The sequence below is a fragment of the Leucopleurus acutus genome (genome assembly GCF_964270905.1).
Source record: "Leucopleurus acutus genome assembly, chromosome: 9".
In the NCBI taxonomy this organism is placed as follows: domain Eukaryota; kingdom Metazoa; phylum Chordata; class Mammalia; order Artiodactyla; family Delphinidae; genus Leucopleurus; species Leucopleurus acutus.
In genome coordinates this window covers 106011204-106032511 of record NC_139144.1, presented here as the reverse complement: position 1 = coordinate 106032511, position 21308 = coordinate 106011204, and the positions used below count along the sequence as shown (strand labels likewise).

At 46.7% G+C, this 21308-nt stretch overlaps 1 protein-coding gene across 1 annotated transcript; it reads right to left on the bottom strand.

The window, feature by feature from the left end:
* Window positions 1-905: 905 nt before the first annotated feature.
* Window positions 906-11822, bottom strand: HTR5A (5-hydroxytryptamine receptor 5A; the record flags this gene model as incomplete). Its single annotated transcript, XM_082846720.1, has 2 exons — window positions 906-1238; window positions 11082-11822. 2 exons carry the CDS (start codon window positions 11820-11822, stop codon window positions 906-908), a joined length of 1074 nt encoding a protein of 357 aa, XP_082702846.1.
* Between the last annotated feature and the right edge of the window lie 9486 nt (window positions 11823-21308).

Below are 21308 nucleotides of genomic sequence, written 5' to 3'. Positions count from 1 at the left end.
ATATTTAAGAATTCAACAACTTCGTTACAGTTGTGTTACTCTAATTTCATGATCTGAGGATAAAAGTCTTTGTTCAGCAACATTTGAATAAATTCCACACAAATGGAACCCATAGTAAGTAAGCAAGTTTGACAGATTCTGCGGAACTAGTAGATATTTCTGTGTTGTGAACAGTTGCTTTAAAATAGAAGGAGGTATTTGATTTGACTTTTAGATCCTGTTCCAAGTTGATGGCTTGCATTTTAGAATAAACTCGCCAATTGGAACATTTGTCTCCTCAGTAGGTTTGGGATGTGTGTGTGTGTGTGGTTGCCATAAATAAAACCATAAAGCCGTATTGCTTGGTCTTGCAGGTGCGGCTGTGTACTTTAGTATGTCTGGAGACAATCCTTTGTGGCCAAATATTGGGACACACACAGTAAGTATTAGGGTATACTTCCTAGGACTGCAGGATGGAATACTCGAAATGGGGGCTCTTCCCGGAAACTTGCAATTATGGTTTCCTGTTCCCCAGATGTCCCCATTGTGACTTCTTATTCATTGTTACCTGTCTGTTCTTAACCTGCCTATATGGATTTATCTCCTCCCTCTCATCTGCCTGGTTGGACTTCCCTGGGACCAGGACAGTAAGCACGCTGGAGTGGTTTTTGTAAAGAAAGGGCACTTTGTGGGCCAAGTCCGTGGCTGTTCGGTGAGGAGTGAGGAATAGCAGATAAATTGGATAAACGGGGTCCCCAGTACTGCCTGTGGAGACTCGCGTTCCTGCCCGGAGTGCAGAAGTGAGGTGCTCAGCTCCGAGGACCACCCTGGGGAACTTGAAGGCTTGTCTCTTCCAGGTGGTGCCGGGTGGGGATGGGGAAATAGATGGAGCTCGGGGAGACTTCCTGCCTGTGCCGGCCTCACAGTCACTGGTGCCTGGAGAAGAAGTTCTTGAAGGCGCTGTTGTAGTTCTTGTTGAAGGCCGTGTAGATCAGGGGGTTGAAGAAAGAGTTGGAGTAGCCGAGCCACAGGAAGACGCTCTTCCAGGTGGCGGGGATGTCACAGGAGCACAGGGGGCTGATGAGCTCCGTGGTGAAGAAGGGGATCCAGCAGAGCACAAACACCCCAATGAGGATGCCCACCATTAGGGCGGCTCTCTGCTCCTTCTGTTCTCTCCACGTGGCCCCTTCTGTCTGGAAGGTGACAGTGGCGTGGCGGACGGTGAACACCATCTCGGGCTGCCGAGCGGAGGCCTTCACCTGGAAAAGGTAAGCAGAGGCTTCAGGAAGAGCCGCCTCTTCACGCCTGCTGGGTCTGGGCGGGCTGAACCTAGATGCGGGTGGGCGTGAGCCCCGCACATCCACTTCAAGAGAACGTCCTCAGTTGTCCGGTGCAGGGACCGGGCAGCATGTGGGGACCACCCTCGGCTATGAAAACGTGCTGACAGAGCTGGGTGTTTGCTTACATCTTAGAAATGGAGGGAAAATAGGAACGTCTGCAATAATGCAACGACGATGGAGTCCCTGTTGCCGTCTGTTCAACAGGGAACAACAGAAGTAAGCAGGTCATGCGGTGTCTACAGTTTATGACCGCGGAACACGAGTAATCAGGAGCCCGCTAAATCCTTATCAAACCCCGTACTCGCAGGACCCAGTACTCCAAAATCGAGAACTTTCTGGGTTGCTGTGAATCCCCTCTAAAAAGTTAGAATTTTCTAGAACTTTTCTTCTGGTATAAGGTTCCTACTGCTGTGCTTCCAGAACATATTCTACTGTTTGGGACAGTTTACTCACCAGGATGTTTATCTCCCTGTTTATTCTGTGTTCCGCCCCCTCCCCCGACTTTTATGGAAAACAGAGGCTCTAAACTCAGAGTCCCTCCCCGTAGGTTCTCTCAAGTCCTCTGGAAGGCAGGTTCCCACTGAACTACGTTCTCCAGCTTCACACCCCTTCTCTACGGGGGTGGAATTCCTGGGAAAGGAAGCTCTTTCCTCCATTCCAGCCCTATTTTTTAGATATTTGGGGAACTGGAATAAGGGGTGTCTGATGATGAGGCCCCCTAAGTATAAGGAAATTGCAGTGGGCTGATTTGCTAAGTGAGCAAATTAGTTGCTCCAGTCACAATGTGGGACAGTTTCTGGGTCGATCAGTCATTCACTAGTGGTGAGACTACCCTGACATTAAATCCTCTTCTTCCCAACTCCAGCCTTCTGTGACCCCCGTATGCTTGAAAAGGAGAATTACCCAGCTCGCGCCCCAGCAGCTTCCCTATCGTATAGAGTAAGTGAGCTGAAAATAGGAACACTATAGTTAAGGGAATGTTAGCTCATGTATGAATTATTAAATTTATGTGATAGCCTTCCTGTCATCTGTTTGAAAAACAGTGAAACCCCAAGCATTATACAATTAAACAGAAGATCGTGAATATTGAAACAAATAGTTCCTTTTTCTGCAACCCTTAAAAGCACATATAAAATAAGAAGTGAAAATTTCTCTCTCCCAGTCTCACCCCTGGATGGAACCATAGTTACCTTTCTTATTTATTAGTGTATATCTGGGAATGCATTTCATGGAGTTAATTTATAGAAATGCAAACACAGTTTTAGTTTCAATTTTCAGCATAAAGAAAATAGGGAAAACTACCCATTTCCTTAATAAAATTCAATCCCAAAATGGCATCAAGGCAGCCATTTCCCAAAGATGGCAATGGAAGAATAATTCTGGTCCTGACTCTTAAATCCCTAAGAAATTCTCCTTCCTTTCAGACCTTTTCGCTGCTAAGACTGGCCACTCAGGGTTGTGACGCCACTGTGACCACCCGTTAATTCTCTATAGCACACCTGGTGTAAAAGCGGAACATTTAAACCAGACTCAAAGGCCCTGGGGTAACAGTAGAAATAAATACAGCAACACATATCTAGATATTCTGGCTTTTGAGCTATGACACACTCTAGGGAATCTCTCCACGCCTCCCGTCCCCGCTCCCTGTCTGCCTTCCCTGTGGTCAGTGCCTTTTCAGGTTGACTCCAGAAGCCCATGCTTAGTCCTTTAGACACTCAAATTCCAGTGGCAAGACACAGTGAGCCCCACGATTGGACTACCAGTGTATGACCAGTCTTCTATGAAGGGTGAGATACACCCCCAGTGCTACATGTTCTATTAGTAGGAGTTTGCTCTTGCATAATGGAAAAAGCTGCAAAGTTTCTGTTCTGAGGAGCCGTCTTCTCTCCTAATGATTGACACTGAGAATGTCTGCCTCTTTTGAGACTCTGCTGGTACCTTCAGACACAGTCCTGACCTGTATCCAAAGGGGCTGCCGTATCAGAATGTAGCACAGTACCTCATCATTCGTCCGAGAGACACAGGATCACAGGGCTGTTTGCTTTCCAGGTGTAGCGTAGGATATGAGTATTTCTATAGCCCAAGTATTATAAGACAGTTTTATGGAAACCCATCACTTCCAATCTTGGTCCTCGTAAGGGAATGTTAAGTGCCGTTAAGTGTGGGCCTGCTTGTGTGGGTATTTGGCAGCTGTACTATGAAATCCTGGATTCTTCCAGTATGAAGTACCCGGGTTCTTATGAGCTGTTGCCAAACATAGCATGCATTCATTGTATCTACAAGAATTTTCCACTGTGTGATAGTTCTAATGTTGCATAAGTGTACTCTTAAAGACTTCCCAGTTACTTTATTCCTAAGCTTGTCTTCAGGATGATTTCTCTCTGTCAGTAGGACCCCCAGGCATTCTATCCACCGTCCTTTTCACTGAGTTCTTAGCGCAACACTCTGGGAGCACATTCGCGGGGCCCCTTTCCAGCAAAGAATCTAAATTCATTTTTAACAGTTCTTTTAATGTTCCATGGGGTCTTCTCCCACTTCTTAGAATTCTATTTTGAATTCCAATTAAACTTTTTTTCCTAAATACATTGTTTTTATGGTTTGCTTTGAGTAAGGAATTTTCATAGATTAGAGAACTCCATGTTTCTCAGAAAAGCACGCTCTCTATGACCTTGGTGAGAAATGTTGAGCATTTTATGGGTCCCTCTCTTGTGTGTGTGGCATTCAATACCAGCTCCCTCGGTGAGAGTGTCATTGGTCTGAAGTGGCTCTTCCAGGACAGCAGAGGCTCAGCTGCGGGAGGGGCTTTGCCGTTGGGGAGTTTCAGGCTCCCGATGCTGGCAGGTGGTTGACTTGGCTGCCCACCCTATGGCTGTCTGACTTACAGACTCCTTAGCTCTTTGATCATCGACGACTGCACTAAGGCACTTAATCAAGTCTGGAGAATAGACTCTATTGATTACTCTGTCAGTTACTCATCATGGTCATTAGTAGATTCACAGAAAGAGAGGTAACGGGGCAAAAAAGGTGAACATTCAAGCCAAATCGCACCTTTCCCATCTATCTTTGAAGTGCTATATCATTTAAAGCACAAACCTCACAATTTAAGATTCACATGAAAAAATTTTCTAAGTGAACACTTAGCCTCACATCTCCAAATAAGCGAATTTTGGGGGGGGACATGTACCTATGAGTTAGACTTCTCATTCTTCCAAAATGGTTATGTGTAAAATAACTAGTTACTGGTTAATCATAAATCTAGCATGTTCTTTTATTTCCTCAAATTATTCTGCTTCACCTCCCTATTAATATCGCAGATAATCAATAGATTATCATCAGTAGTGCGTATTGAAATTAAGGGGTGAAGACTCTTACCTTGGAAGTGTGGCTTCAGGTGATTTGCAGGTGAGATCAGGTCACTGTCACGATGTAAGATGTACTGATGAGTCAGGATGTTCAAGCTAGAAATGATCTTACGCATTTAAGGAGGGCTCCACGAGGGGCAGAATAAGAACGTCCCCACAAACTTAGCGAAAGACCAACTATTCTGTAGCTGTGGCAACAAAGAGCCTTGCTACTTGCTTAAACCCCTTCAGTGGATCAAGGACAATGCAGCTCTGTGAATATACACCTGCAAACCAACCAGTCGGTGTCAGCCCTCACTTCTGAACGTCAGCCAGTTAGGGCAGGACTCACCCCGATAAGTGCATCTCTGAGCTGCAGTCAACCAACAGCAGTCTCACGCAGTAACCCCACTCTGGGGGTGTCAGGTCACTGCTCCCCTCCATGTCCTCCAGTCCCTGAACTCAACGCTGTCCCCAGTCCCCATAGATGATGGGCATTCTGCTCTGTCAGACGGTGCCTGACAAGTGTAGCTTTCTCTTACTATATAGTAGGGAGTATTTTTATTTCAGATACTGTGTGGTGGTTGTATCATCCTTGGACATTCTAGAGAGTCTACCGAGATCATTTTGTGGATCCTCCCCAGGATCCTCGGACTGCAGGTGCATTCACTGTACCCCCGACTCCAGTTGCTTTGGATCTGCAGATGCACATCATTCTCAGTGAGCTGAGTTCCAGCCAGCTCCACCGGGCTCTTCTCACTCTGTGTGTTTTGTTATACAAGGATTGTAACCAAGTGTCTTTGAATAAGATCATTCAGCTTAGGTCTTTGTATCAGGTAACTAGACCTTTGTTTGAGAGGTGCACCATTTGGTAATTGACTTATGTTTTTTGTGTAAGGCTATTAGATCTCTTGTCTTGGAGGTATACCATTTAGTGAAAATTTTTATGACATAACCTACTTACTATATTGTTGTTTTCTTTGTTTTTGCTGTTGTTTGTCTAAATATGCAAAGCCTTGTTTTCATAGGTTGGTTTGTTTGTTTTTTGTGCTGGAATACCTTTTTTTTTTTCTGTTGAATATAAAAAGGATTGTTCTGTAAGGCATTGGCTTGATAAGCTCTAATCCATTCCAAGGCAGATCTGAAGGCTAATGATTTGGGGACTGTTAGACTTATGACCAATTTGTGAAAAAGCAGTTGATCAAACTTTGCTTTGGGTTCTTCACAAAACTTAGTGAGGGCACTTGCTATCTTGTCAATTTATGAAAAAAATGTCACCTTGTCTAGTTGGTATTCCGGCTCATTGGATTGGTGGTCATATGGCCCCCTCTTGGCCTGTGGTCAAGGATTTGAGACACCATGCACAAGCACAAACTGTTGGCTAACTGTAGTGGCCTTTTTCTTGTGTGTCATGGTTTGTCTAAGTCAAAGTCGCAACCTTCTCCTTTGTGAACTTCTATTTCCTATTTTAAATTGCACTATAATGCTAATTCTTGCATTTCTCTTGATAAATGTGAAAGAAAATTTTTTTACTTAATGAGGAATTTCTGAAAGTCAAAATCAATAAATTAACATATTTAAGATCAACTCTAGAAAAATTAGAAGACAAACACTAAACAGTTGAGAGTCAGCTTCTTTAGTTCTGCTAAGACCTTAAACCAAAATTCTAAGTTAGTCTCAAAGATTTTGTAACTTTCCAAAACCTCCCCACCTTGCACATCTACATCTCCCATATTTCTACTCAGCTTTACCTGACCTCCTAAATGAACTATCCTTTCTTCAGGGATTTTCTCAGGAAAAACAAAATCACATTGTAAAATTGCCAGACAAGAAGTCAAATCTATAGAATTTCAGTTAAAACCTTGGTCTAGAGCTAAGATATAGGCTATAATTAAGAATTTTTCTAAACTTCAGGGAGAAGGGCAAAAAATTGCTGTAGAATTTAGACTTCCTCTCCCGTTGCAGAGCACAGGCTCCGGACGCGCAGGCTCAGCGGCCACGGCCCACGGGCCCAGCCGCTCCGCAGCATGTGGGATCTTCCCGGACCAGGGCACGAACCCGCGTCCCCTGTATCGGCAGACGGACTCTCAACCACTGCGCCACCAGGGAAGCCCGAATTTAGACTTTTTTTAAGAGTATTGAACAAAATTCTTATTGTCCTGGACTACAGATCAGCAGCAACTAGTTAATTAAAGTCTCCCTCAGATGAGGAAAAGTATTTAAAACTAGAAGGATAGAAAAGAGAAGAGCTATATAACCCAGCTGTGGAAATTTAAAATATAAAATACATAAAGCAAGTTCAGAAGGCTTTTTTTAAGAGAAGATTAAATAAGGATTCAAAATTATAAACTAAGTATAGAAAATAGACTTCAGAAAACTTTCAAGCAGTATTCTGATGTAAACCCAACAGCTGAAGTATAATCTTGTCCTATCTTTCTATAAATGGGCTCAAACCTGAATTAGGGAATTTAATAAGAAAAAATAAATTTCAATGTGAAATTGCCAATTTAGAAAATATCCAATATGGGGCTAGACATTGCCATATATCCTTAGAAAGTAAATAATACAAGATATGGCTCTCTAGATAAAACATTCAAAAGCACCTCTGTTTTCAAAGATTTGGGAGCCTAGACAAGAACACCTGTAAATATTGTCAGCAGAAGAATCCTTGAAAGAATCAATGTCCCCTACTGGCTAAAAATCAAAATGACAGCTATCTAAAATCTGTCCAGTGAAGTCTCTCCAAGGAGATATTATCACCCAACAACTTCCTGTCCTTCTAAACTTCTAAGGGGAATTGCCTATAATTACAGATGTACAACAGTACAGCTTTCTTGTTTATATGGGTGTCACCATAACTACCATTATCCCCACAATTATAAAACAATAGCTCCTTCAGCCTAAAATTTTAAAGTCATCTGAAAAGGAAACATGCAAATCAACTTGTAATAAGTTTTAAAAAATTGAAAACAATGATTGGTTGTACAGATGCTGAAATAAGACCATGAGAGACAAATTTATGGTGTGGCTATGTAAAGGGCTTAAGGGAAAGTAAACCTTAGTTAATACAAAAATTCAAGCAGTGAAAATTTTTAACAATCCTGTGTGCCAACTTGTAACTGATATTTCAGGATCATTATCAGAATACTTTAGTTTCTGTAACACAACTGCAAATTTAATAAGTAGAACCCGCTTCCAGATAAAATGTACTGCTGTCCTTACACATTATGAGATTATAGCTGGTCTGTACATGAAAATGTGTACACTGTATATAATTCAAGACATTACTGAAGAAATAGCAATGATCCTGGAGTCCTTATGGACAAAAGACACCACAGACAGAAAGATTAATTAGACCAGAATGCATGAGAGTCCAGATTGATTCTTCCTAGGTTATCATGAATGTGCCTTTTTGTACCAATGTGAAAAGGCTGGGCCGTACTCCAGGTGGATTAATTCAACCACATGACACCTGTCTAAGAACTATTGCCTACTGAAGCCCACCCCTTAATTCAGTAATTAAGGCTTTGACTCCTTGCCTCAGAGAAATTACAGGCATCAATTAAACTAGTGTCAGCACATCTTCAGAACTTATATTAAGCATTTGAATCTTATGTTACCATATGTGGTAAATCCCCATTGCTAACTGAAACCAGCCAACATTTTTCTACTGATTGGTTCACTGTGATTCAGTATCTGTTGTCCAGAGCTTTAAAGGCTTCTGCACAGCGCTGTTCTGACAGACGGATATGTTGATTGCTGTGCAGTCTGAACATCAGGTCTCCACAGATGAAACTTCATCTTCAAGGAGAAGCAACAACAGTGGTGACGATCTGGACAGTCCTTGATGGTCTCTCTTGAAGCTTTGGCTGAATGAGGACCCAGATCAGGGGGATAAAAACTAAACTTAGGGCGAGTCTGCATGTTCTGCAGCCTGGGTCCAGTCTTGAACGTACTCTGTCGGTCAAGGGCAGTTCCTCTCAGGGGACTTGGTCTTGCAAGCCGTGCCAGTCCCTCACTTCTGAAATTCAGGCATCCACGGACGGACTCACTCCAATAAACTCCCACTGGAGTAACGCCCAACAAACAAAGCTGCTCATACAGGTGATGTCAACCCACTCAGACCTCGAAAGTGCTGCAGTCCCTTACACTGGCAAGGCACAAATCCAGCTCTGTCTTCAGGTCAGCTCTTCAGTAGTGGCTTCATCAGACTTTGTCAAGGGTGCAAGGCCTGCATCTCTTGTGTTTCCTGTTTTCATCTTGATATCTGACAAGGGTTAGGCTTTCAGTATGTATTTGAATAAAACTCTGAAGATACAGAACAGAGAAGAAGCGTTGTGTTTCCCTAGGTAACATAGCTAGTTGGTGGTAAAACTGTATTTAGAAACGTTGGCACCTGCTACCACCGAGAAGTCAGGAAGCCTGGTTTTTAATTAACCCTTCACAGTAACATGAGGACAGAGGCAGTGCCGCATTTTATGCAGAGCCCTGGATCACTTAGAGGCTTTGCAAAGCCAAGGGACCCATTTTTGAAAGTTACCCGGCAGAGAAGGAACATGAAACAATGCTTTGCTTCTGCTCTCTCCAAAGCTGAGCAGTGAGAACCCCTCTTCCTTCCACACTAAGCCCTCTGAGACAGAAGTATAATTGCTTTTCCCTTCTAAAGCTGTTTGGTATTAATTATAAATTGTGTTTACCTGGATAAGCGCCCTGGCAGAACAGGATCTGTGTAAGGAGGGCCTTGGTGGGCAGCCAGCCTCCTGTTCCTGACCTGGAATCGGGGTGGATACACACACACACGGGCATTCCAGGCAGTTTGGCGGCACTCTTACCCATCAGCACTCTGTGTCCAGTTTAGAAATCTAACAGGTCAGGGTTTCCCAAATTTGGCACTATTAACATTTTGGCCTGAATAGTTCTTTGTTGTTCAGGGTGTCCTGTGTGTTGTACCACGTTTAGCAGCATCCCTGCTCTCTACACGCTAGATGCCATTAGTACCCTGTTCCCAAGTCTTGGTAATCAAAAACATCTCCAGACATTCCAGATGTTCCCTGGGGTAGGGGAGGGTAATTTGGGTGAGACTTTTGTTCTAGATAAAAGGACAGGTGCCCTCTGACCCCTTTTTCCTTCTTGTTTCTAGAATGATGCCCTCCCCTTTCTCCCATACCTACACCTCTGGTTCCTCTAAGCTTGACTGACTGTTTATACTTGGAATTAGCTACTGACTCGAAAAATACAATCATATTGCAATGTTCACAATGCATGTCTCTCTCACTAGACCAGACTCTTCATCGGCAAAGATGATGTCTTTATCATTCCTTGACCCCTTGCAGCAAGCCTGTAGTATGTGCTCAGTGTGCTTAATTGAATTTCCTTTGTTGTCCCAGAACCAGTAACAGAAATGGGTGCTGCATAGTATTCTGATCTAACGTAAATGTGTGAAGCAGGTTCAAGGGATCACCCTTGGCAATGAGTGCGGTAAGGGGTGGGCAGCCTGCACAGCCGGTGGATTCATGTGAACTCTTATGGTCCCTGAATCTTGAATCATAGGGTCAGATTACCAAGAGTGAACAAAAAGCAGGAAAGCGTGGATGGAGAGAAGATGAGAAAAGAGCCCTCACGGGTGCTGTAGCAGTTGCCGTACCTTAAATGCCACTTGTAAAGAGCTGGGGAAGTGTCTGCCTTAGCGTTTTAATTTCCTCCTGCAGCTTTACTCATGTCCCGGGAGGCAAGCAAGTGGTCCTCAGCTGCACGGACAGTCTGATCAGGGGTGGGGACAGGCCCAGAAAGCAGCACCACAGGCAGTGGGTGCATATAACAAGGGCAGAGGCTCTGAGACAGGTGTAAACAGCATCTTTAACCTTGGCGTGAGGACAGGAGGATGCTGGGCACGACAGTAACCCAGGAGATACCACACTTCGCAAAATTAATTGGCAAAGAGAAAATAGACTGGGTTGAAACACTAACCTGCTTTGCCTGATGTATGGCAGTCTTCCTGCCAAGTCAGATGACCGTCCCTCCCTTCCCACCTCCTCAAACACCCCCCACTGTAAATGCAGGAAGCTGCACTTTTCTCTAGTGCAGCCCCAGACACCAACTTCCTCAGGCGTTCTAAAGGATGTTATAGATCCATAGAATTTTCAAGCCTAGTGGGACCCTGTAGAATTATGTAGTCCAGATCCCTCGTTTTATATATAGGGAAAGAACCCATGAGAGATGACCTGCTCTGTGAATCTGAGCATGTCAGAGCAGAGTCTGTGATGCTTTCTTTCTCTCTCCCAGTCTACCTCCGTCCCTTCCCCTCCAGCCCCCACCAAAATACTAAGAAGTCCCACTTTCTACGGATGTGTGGGGAGATGTGCTGGGGATGAGGCCTGTGCAAATGCAAGCAAAGTTTTTTAAGGATCACGTTAACACCCACCTCCACAGCTTCGGAAACGGGGGAGACGCTGTTGGCCTTCCAGGGGCCCACGCGGAACTTGGCCGCCTTGTAGATCTTCCAGTATACGAAGAGCACCACGCAGAGCGGCAGGTAGAAGGCGCCCACGGTGGAGAACACGGTGTAGGAGGGCTCGCGGCTCACCTGGCACTCCTCGCTGACCTCAGAGTAGGTCTCCCCCCAGCCGAAGAGCAGCGGGGCTAGGGAGATGACTGCGGAGAGCGCCCAGGTGAGCGTGATCATTACGTTGGAGATGCGCTTGCGGGCACGGAGCGTGTATTCCAGGTGACGGGTGATGGACCAGTAGCGGTCCAGCGCGATGGCTGTCACATTCCAGATGCTGGCCGTGCAGCAGAGCACGTCGCATGCGATCCAAAGCTGGCACAGCCGCCGGCCCAACTGCCAGCGGCGCCCGGACAGCTCGTGCACCAGGCTCAGCGGCATGACCAGAGCAGCCACCAGCACGTCCGAAATGGCCATGGATGCCACCAGGTTGTGCGGAACGCGATGGAACGTGCGCACGCGGAGAATGGTCGCCAGCACCAGCAGGTTCCAGGCGAGCGTCGCGGCCACCAGGAAGCCCAGCAAGGTGAGGACGAGCACGCCGAAGACGGAGACCAGGGGCAGACTGGCGCGCGGGTCTTCGGCGTCGAAGCTGCGGTTGGTCTCCAGAGGGGCGGGGGTGGGGAGGATAAAGTAGGTGAGGTTCGGCGGCAGATCCATGTCTGGGCCAGGAGGCGGGCTCGCCGGTGTGCGGAGAAGGGGCGCTCGGGAGGAGGGGTGGTGACCACTGTGTCGGAAGCCACTCCGGATGTTTGCCACCTCTGGCCAGTGGCAGGGTTTCTGGAGAGTGTCTTGGAGTTTGCCCCGACCCCCCGCCAGCGAGCCTCCGTGGGAGACGGTGTGTCGGAGAGGAGAGGAGGGCGCTGGGCTGCGAGCCGCGGCGGGTCTGAATCCCTCAGGCGCTGGGAGAGCAGAGGCGAGGGGCTGTGTCTCGCAGCCGGGGCCCGTCTAAGCTGTCACATGACCAGGGCTCTTCGCCTCGGCGGAGACAGCAGTCTGGTCGCCCAGAGTCGGGCATCTCCCAAGTGGAGGAGGAGCTGGGCGCCCCCGGAGCGTGTGGGCGCCGAGAGACGGGCTGGTGCGTCAGAGCGGCAGTTCTCGCCGCGCGGCCTCCCTTCCCGCCCCTCTCGCCCGCGGCGGCAGCGGGCTGCAACCTCAGCTCCGTGCTGGGGAAGCCAAGCAGGGACCTGCTTTCTAGGTCCTGCCTTCTGCTGTTCGCCCGCCCCTTCCCCGCCCCGTCTGGGGCTGCGGCTCCGGCTCCGGAGAGCGAATGCTGGCGCGCCCACCCAGACCTGGCTTACCGAGCTGGGGATCCAGCCTACGTAAGGCATCAGCTGATAAGGCCGCCTCGCGCCCGGGGTTCGCGGCGCCAGCGCTGGCGCTGTCCCCGGTGCTTACCCGCCCCAGCGCGCTAGGCTTGGTGCTGTCCATGGTGCTGTCGCTTCTCCCCGAAATGAGTTCCCCCGGTGGAACAAGTTTACCAAAGAACTTTCCTTGAAGCGTTCCTCTAGCCACCGCCTACCCACGTCCTTCTAGGGGCGGTCTGGATACCTTGAGCGGGTTCTTAGCTTTCCACAGGTCTTAACCTTTGCTACGTGTGTTCCCAGTTAAGGGTCTAAGATGATTTCGCTGGCTTTTTTTGCTCTGGATGAGTTCAGTGCATGATTGCGTTCTTACACAACACCTGGTTCTTCCCTTCAAGGGTTGTTTTCTTTCCAGGAGAAAAAGCAAGATAGCAGTTGCTGCTGCCCTAGAGGTGGCTGAGGTATTGGAGCTAGAACGTTTAACCCGTTTCCTCCGAGTCACAGAGAAGGTGCACAGTCTGCAGTGCGTTCTGTCACGTTTGCTTTTGCAAAGGGAAAAGCTGGGTACAAGTTGTCATGAAAGCTCCACGTCACTCGCAGAAAGAGAGGGCGCGCTTAACCCTCTCCCCACGCACACTCACATGACCACACACGCATCCACAGCAACTGAGAAAATATCAAAAGTTCCTACCCAGAAGCTGTGACGAAAAATAGACACATGATGTAGCAAGATATAATAAATTAAAATCAGGGAAGTGAGATGACAGAAAGGAAAGTAAGGTGGCATTAAGCTTTCAATTTTAAAAGTACATACAGTGGGTGTCATGGAATCCTGTACATTTACAAGTGGTTGGCCACAAATTTGGTTGGAAGCTTTTTAGCTATTTGAACATGAGAAAAATGTTTTGTTACAAGATTCCATTTCTAACAGAGTAAAACAAGCATCAGGAGACTGCGCTGAGAAGAGAGAAGCTCCTCCACTGGAACCCAGAGGAGAGGACACTGTTAGGAAATGTTGAAGAGAATGTTATTCATTAAATAAAGATTTTTCGCAGAGCCGCTTCACCAAGTATCTCGTAAAAACAGCTGACAGTGGCTGCTTTGCGCACTGCTACTCTGTGTGGCTCTAGTCAGGGGGCCGACGTGCTCATTTAGAGCACATCCCCTTTTTGGAGTCACAGAACTAATTAGAATGAGATGTAAATGATTGATCCCCTTCTTTCGGGAAAAAAAAAAAGGTCTGAACCATTCTGCATTCCGTTTCCAGGGCCCATGACCAGGAGGAGTGGATGAGCTGCATTTCTGGTAGTCAGGCCTTGATGATGATATCTCTCAATACACAGCTTGGAAGGCATCATGGGCTTCAAATTATATCCCATGCTCCCCCCCTCCCGCAGCACTGCCTGGCACAGCTGTCTGTACTGATAGTGAAGTGAGTAGCTGTCCAATAAGGGACCGAGCCGGGGATAACTGAGTATACTGTGTGCAGATCAGAGCATCATAAACTTAAGAACTGAATGGAACGTTCTAACAAAGAAGAGATCCAATGGAGTATTTCCAGAAGAACCAAATTCTGTTGAGAAATTCTGGTTTATCTTCTTATACAGACACAAAGGAAAAATCAGAGCATTTCAGCTTTTTAATCCTAAAGCATGGTCACACGTTCAGCTTGAAAAAATGCAAACAGGTGTAAAACTCCCATCTGCCATAAAGCACCTCTGAAATGCCAGTTTTGAGGAAAACATTTTCTTTTTTACCACCTATAGGCTGAACTGTATCCCTTCTCTCTTAAAACTCACGTGTTGAAGTCCTAATCTCCAGTACCTCAGAATGTGACTGTATTTGGAAATAAGACCTTTAAAAAGATGATTAAGATAAAATGAGGCTGTTAGAGTAGCTCTAATTGAATCTGACTGGTGTTCTTACAGGAAGAGGAAATTGGACACAAAGAGACACCAAGGATGTGCGCGCACAGAGGAGAGACAACGTGAGGGCACAGCAGAAAGGTGGCCATCTGGAGCCAAGGGGGAGGCCTCGGGAAACCGCCCTTGCTGACACCTTGCTTTTGGACTTACAGCCTCCTGAACTGTGAAACTGAAAGGAAATTTCTGTGGCTTAAGCCACTGCATGGTATTTTGATATGGCTGCTCTGGCAGATGAATACACCATCCAGCAAAAGATACTTGCAAAAGGGCTTCCCTGGTGGCGCAGTGGTTGAGAGTCCGCCTGCCGATGCAGGGGACACGGGTTCGTGCCCCGGTCCGGGAGGATCCCACATGCCGCGGAGCGGCTGGGCCCGTGAGCCATGGCCGCTGAGCCTGCGCGTCCGGAGCCTGTGCTCCGCAACGGGAGAGGCCACAACAGTGAGAGGCCCGCGTACCGCAAAAAAAAGAATGCAATAGTCAATAGCATAGCAACTTCCATTAGAAGAGGCAAGTTTCAATTTTGCCCAACTGTGACTGTCTGATGGTGCCTTAAAACCAAGGTGAGGAATCCCTAGCAGTGATGTTAATTCATTCAAAATGCACCCATCTACTCTTTAAGTTATTTACCCATCATCCACTTGGCATCAGGCACCACACTATAAACACCTGGGGATATACTTGCTAAGAGCAGTTAAGACCCATTTCAGTTAGTAGAGAAAGGACTGTGTGGGTGTGCGATGGGGATGCTGTGTGAGATGGCCAAGAATTTTAAAATCAAGTCTTTTGATATTTTAAATGTAAGGGTTGGGAGGAGGGCAAGCTCCCGCATTGGAGGTCCCCTGCCCTGAAAATGGTTTACAGACACGTCAAGCAGCCATTACACTGAGCTGAGATGAGCTTGCGCACCCTGGTCGGCTTAGTCAGCCTTGATCCAGCCAGAGAGCCCCCAGTTATATAACTTCTTCATAATCACAAATAGAAGGGACCAAAGAAATTCTTTCTCAAGGCACCAGAGATGTTTCATGGAGTGGGACGTTTGAGCGTGGACATAGGAAAAAGAGGTATGGTCTGCACAGGCGCGTACGTGGAGGGTTGTTTCAGGTGGAGAGGTCCAGAGTCGACAAAGCCAAGGACGTGAGAAGTTCCGGATGTGTCTGAGGAAAGGCGAGTAGCCCAGGTTGGTGGGAAGAGGCCTGAATAAAGGGGAGGGGAGCGGGAGAGAAGCCTGGGAGCCCGGGTTCTGGAGCGGGTAGGTGGGCGCATGCTGAAGGTCATGGGCGACTGTGCAGGTCGCGGACGGCGGGCTAGAAGGACTGAACTTCGCTCCGCGAGCAGTGGGAAGCCGCCGGAAGTTTTGGGACAAGAGCAGGAAGGGCTGTCTGGAGAGTACTGTTCTGAGTGTTGTGGAACTCGCAGTACTGCTTTGCCTGCCCTGAACGGGAGCAGGCATTTTCCAAATGGGATCAAATGAAAGGCCCGCTTCTACTGCCTCAGCTTCAGCCCCTACATTTTTGGATAGGGATTCCTGATAGATGGACCCTGCTCGAGAGAAACGTGGGCAGTTACTGTTTCTTCGCACATGGTTTTGCCCTGAAGGTCTGCAGCCTACTTCTTTGCAGTGTCTTCTCAGCTGCGCCCGTCGGGGGTCTGTGCCTGGTCTGCCGCCTCACGTTCATTCCAGGCCGGGCCTCTGCTCAGGCTGCTCCCCCACATGAGGGTTGGTCCCCTCCGCCCCCTCCCCTCCCCCTCCCCCTCCCCCAGAGCCCTCTCACAGCACACCTCCTCAGAGAGGCCCTCCGTATTCATCGCCGTCCCCGTGTATCTCTCTGCTTTAAATTGCACTGCCTTATACTACTCATGCTGGCATGTAACATGCTGCTTCTAGACTGGAACTCAGTCATCCCGTGGGCGCGTCTTGCTAAGCCTTGCTTCTTAAGTCAGGCCTCCTTGCAGTGCACCTAAGTGCCACATCAGTGTCTGTTCAACTGAAGTGAATTCCTGGTAACCAGACTGCTTCATTTTACTAAATATGTTCGGTCTGTGCTTACGGTTGTACCACCGCCCAAGCCTTCCTCATGTAACTCTCGGTGGACCTGGGCTTCTCCTGGGGAGCGGTGGTGTTCTGGACGAGTGGCAGTGAAGAGGCGTGGGCACGGGAGCGACTGAGCCCAGCAGCCCCGCCCTGCAGAGGGCTGACTGCTGACACCACACTAGAAGGCACTTGACGAGCTGGGGAAAAGAACAACTCGGCCATTTTGTGATACTGCCTCATTTTCTCTACAAAGTAATTATTTAATCTTTTTGGTGTATCGCTACATTAGAACATAGTTATCCACAATTGTTTATATTTCTACATCTGTAAACATGAAAGAACAGGCCCATTTGATTTCCATAAATCATACAGATATTAGACTTACGATTTTACTGTGACTTCCCTAAATGTCGTCCGTTTAGCGCGTTGACAAATCTGAGGAAAAACGATATTTTAATATGTCATTATACCACATGATAATGTCAGAGAGTCTCCTTTTCATTAGAATTACTTAGCGTTATTCAATGAATCATGATTGTTTTACTGTCTATAATAACTAAAATCGTGGTAGGGCTATTTCTTATAAAATCCTATGTTCTAGGATATTTTAACCTTAAATAAAGGATACATCCACTGAGTTCTAATTTGATAGAAATTATTGAATCCTAACTCATGTTTTTACCTGTACCATGTTTCAGAACAAGTGGGGAATAGCCTTTGCATGTATCTGATATCTCACCGAAAATTCCCTTCAATCTGTCCTATTCCTGCCACTGATCATAAAGCAATAAGTCTAGAACGTGGCAGTATTCCCTCTTGTCATAGCTTTCCAATTATTGAAAATTAAGTAACTCCCTATAGAGGAGAAATCATTAAATATATAGTAAATAATGAGGTTAATTAATTTAACCCCTTCTAATTAGGAAACTAATTAAATCAGAAAATTAAAACTGACACAAGACATTAAAATAGGGAAACCCTGAACTTAGATCTAACAATCATCTCTTCGTCCTCAACCAGTTCCAAAAGAGGAATGAATATATATTAGCTACAAAAATATAAATCAGTGGACTATTTTCAACCTATATCAAGTTAAACTTTCCATACCACAAATACTATTTTTAGAGTTTACCTTTTCTCTACTTCTGTTATATGTGAAATTAAATCTTGTTTCTTTCAATTTTTTAAAAGAATGAATTAGAGTAAGTAAAAGAAGATGGACTTAGCCCCAAATCTGCTAGTAACTCTCATCATGAACAACTCAAACTCTCTAGGCCTCAGTTTTCTCATCCTCAGTATATTCTAGTAAAAAGTGAGAGTGACTCACAGTGTCTTGGAGATGGAAATACATCTGAATAGGAGGAACAGATTAAGAAGCTAGAATCCGAGAAGATTGTTAAAATCTTTGTCAGTGTGTTACAGTAGAGAACCAGGTCCTAGCCTAGGATCTTCATGAATTAATTGGTGAACAATCTGAGATAAAACTAAGGATACATTTTCAAAGGAGCCCAACTCTCTCCACAACCTGAAAGTGTCATGCCCATCAACATGATCTTTGGATATAATTTCTAACCTCCAGGAAGTCTCAGAATAACAACAGAATTAGATTCAAGTCGTGGTGCTTAGTGCCATTGGCAATGGTGTTTCCAAGCTTAAAAATATCTAAGCAGGTATCCTGCTGCAAGTTTTTGTACTCTCCATCCTTTTGACGTGGTTCTCACGCTCCACGCAATTGACAAGGACATGGGAGCCTCGTGGTCCAGGCCCTTTTTTGGGATCCACTCTGGGGCGGTAATACGGATTCCTCAAAGCCAGCACCAAAGATCATTGACACAGAAGGAATCTCTGATAGACACTTGATCTACAGGAAAGTGAGTGGCCCCAGTTTGTAGGGAACCTCCCAAGTTTCAAGGCTCTCACTGCAGTACCTGGTGCCTGTGAACAATGCCAGAGATTACATGCAGCCAATGTGGGCTTGGTGGTGGTATAAACCACTGATGGGGAACAATTTCTTCCGCCAAATTTGAATACTTCATTCATGCATTTAACTACTATAAACAAAGGTGTTCTAATTCCTTGGCATGCCAATGCTGCTGGGTGCTTGACATCAAATGGCCAATACAATTCGTAATGACTATTTTTACACACTTCAAAGGCCATAAATGAAGCAATAGTTAATTCGATAGCCAGCCTGCTACAAAGCAGTTAACCTTCAATAGCCAGTAAGCTGCTTTTTTTTCCTCCTATTACCAGAGCTACAGGATTATTCTACACCCCAAATTAAGCTCCGTAGCTTAAGTACTTAAGTACTCCGTAGTACTTAAGTACTCCGTAGCTTAAGTACTCCCTTTTGTGGAAAGGTTAAATGTTGTAGTCTATAAACCCAAACTAAAGGTTTACTAAACATTGATAATATCTAACTTCAAGGGGTATGTGATTAGCTGAACGTAATGAGAGCAAGACTGAGATTGTTGTATACAATAGAGATGCATTTTTTAAAAGCCATTTGGAAATACTTATCTAAATAACTGCCTCAAGTTCCCACCAGTAAGTACAATTTGAGTTAAATATTCCCAAGTTTACTTTTCCATTTTTTAATTTCACATTTAACTTTTATTTTTTCTAGCTTCGTTATCTAATTTTGCAACATAAAAAATGAGAAATGTATTACCCTGTTTATCAAATTAGTATTAAACAGGCTGTTTATTCTCTGAAGGTTATCAACAAAATGATCATGCTTTGAACTTGGTTGGGAGAACTGTAAATATAGTAATGCTCAGTGTCGTGTTTGGGGTCATACATGTGTCAGTTAAAGAAATACAAAGCTTTTGTTAAATTAACTGATACTTCCTCAGAACATCCATTATCCACGTGAAGTTAGATTTCATCTAAAGATGTTTCTTGTACATTACTGGCAAAGCAGCAGTGTTTGATACACTCTACCCGAATGTTTTCTTTGTAGGCCATTGACCCAGGGCCTTCCTGATGCTGGTGTGATAAGGCCCACATATGTGTACAACACTGACCTTGCATAATTTCATGTTTTACAATCTCTAGACAGGTTGATGAGATTTTAAATAACAGGTTTCTTAGTCCCATAATCTGCCTTCTTGACTATCAGAAGTCACAGTAGGGTAAACTTGCCCTGCTGAAATGTTACAAGTTCTTTTCTAACTTAACAAAATAAAATACCCGGTTGAGGTATGTTTCAAGTCTTTTAATATAAAAGTAGATGCTTAAGGCTTCCCTGGTGGTGCAGTGGTTGAGAGTCCGCCTGCCGATGCAGGGGACACGGGTTCGTGCCCCGGTCCGGGAAGATCCCACATGCCGTGGAGCGGCTGGGCCCGTGAGCCATGGCCGCTGAGCCTGCGCGTCCGGAGCCTGTGCTCCGCAACGGGAGAGGCCACAACAGTGAGAGGCCCGTGTACCGCAAAAAAAAAAAAAAAAAAAAAAAAGTACATGCTTAGTTCCCGTTTAACCAAGGAAGAAAAAAGCTATCAATAAATAAGTTCTCTCACACAGGTAAATAAAAGGGCATGCTAATTTTGATTTGGTATTTAGAACTAATTTATCCCTCCTACATTTTCTTAACATGGAAGGTAAAATGTTACAATGGTCAATACCAAATATATGCTTGGGTATTCAAAGGAAAGACAGTACATTCTTATTCATTCAGGCAAGTACTGAATGTTTTTATTATTTAAATAAAAAAATTGTTAGCTTTAGAATAGGGCTGTTTCAGACTGTTCAAAAGACAAATGAAAAAAGCAAAAAGCGGGATATTTAAAAGGCTTAATGTGTGCTTACTTTCTGCCCATACAAAATCACTTATTACATACATGCGTGCAATCAAAACCGTATTCGCCGATTAAAAAGAGCCAGGGTCCATTGTATTGCGTCCTGGTCAATGAACCAACCACGTCAACTGTCACTTTCAGAACTCCTGTTATCGCAGAACAGAAGTAATACAAGGGCCTCAAAAATGAGTTAATGTTATAGGAGGCTGCCGCAATAATTTTGCGAGGTTTCTCTCTCGACCAATTTCACTTTTACTTAAAAATGTCTTTCCGCTTAGCAGTTAAGAAGAAGTAGGCCTGATTCACGTCCCTTTCGATTCTCAGTCTTCTCAAGACTAGGACAAAGCCTGCTCCCCGGGGAAGGCTGGGGTCGGGCCGGCTGCACCGCCCCCCTCCCCCCTCCCCCGCGCAGGTGAGCCGGGAGCAGCGCGCGGAGCGCAGGTGCGCGCAGACCCCCGTGCTCCTCGCGCCGCGGCGCCGCCGGATGACGTCAGAGCGCGGGTACACGTGGCGGCCGACTGGCGTCAGCGGTGCCGGGAGGGAGGAGAGCGGGGCTGGTTCCGACGGCCCGGGTCAAGACAGGAGCGGGTTCGGGCGATGGGGAGAAGCCCACTGGCCGCGTCCAGGAGGCTGGCGCGCCTCGGCCGGTCTGCAGCGCTCCGTCCCCGACTCGGCCCAGCGCCCCCGCCCTTCAGCTGGGACCCGGGACCCGAGCTCCAGTGCCTGAGGCGTCACCTCGGGTCCCGTCTGGCAGCAGCCGGCGACGCTCCGCTCCCCTGCGCCCGAGGCCAGTGACCCGCTCCCGCCGCCACCGCCGGCAGCCTGCGACCCCGCGGGCCCGCCCCTCGCCGCGCGCATGCGCCGCCCCTGCGGCCGCGCGTGCTGTCGGGAGGGGCCTCCGCGTTCCCTTCTTTCCCGGGACTGGCCCACTCCGGTCCCACCGAGGGGGGTGCATTTCCCCTCGACCCCCGTGCTTCCTCCTGAGGGGGCGGCGGCGGCCACGGGCCCTCGTCTCTGGAGCAGGCTGCTCGGTGCCAATGTCCGCGGGGCCGCGGGCTGCAGCAGAGGCGCTGGGCGGCGCCGGCCGA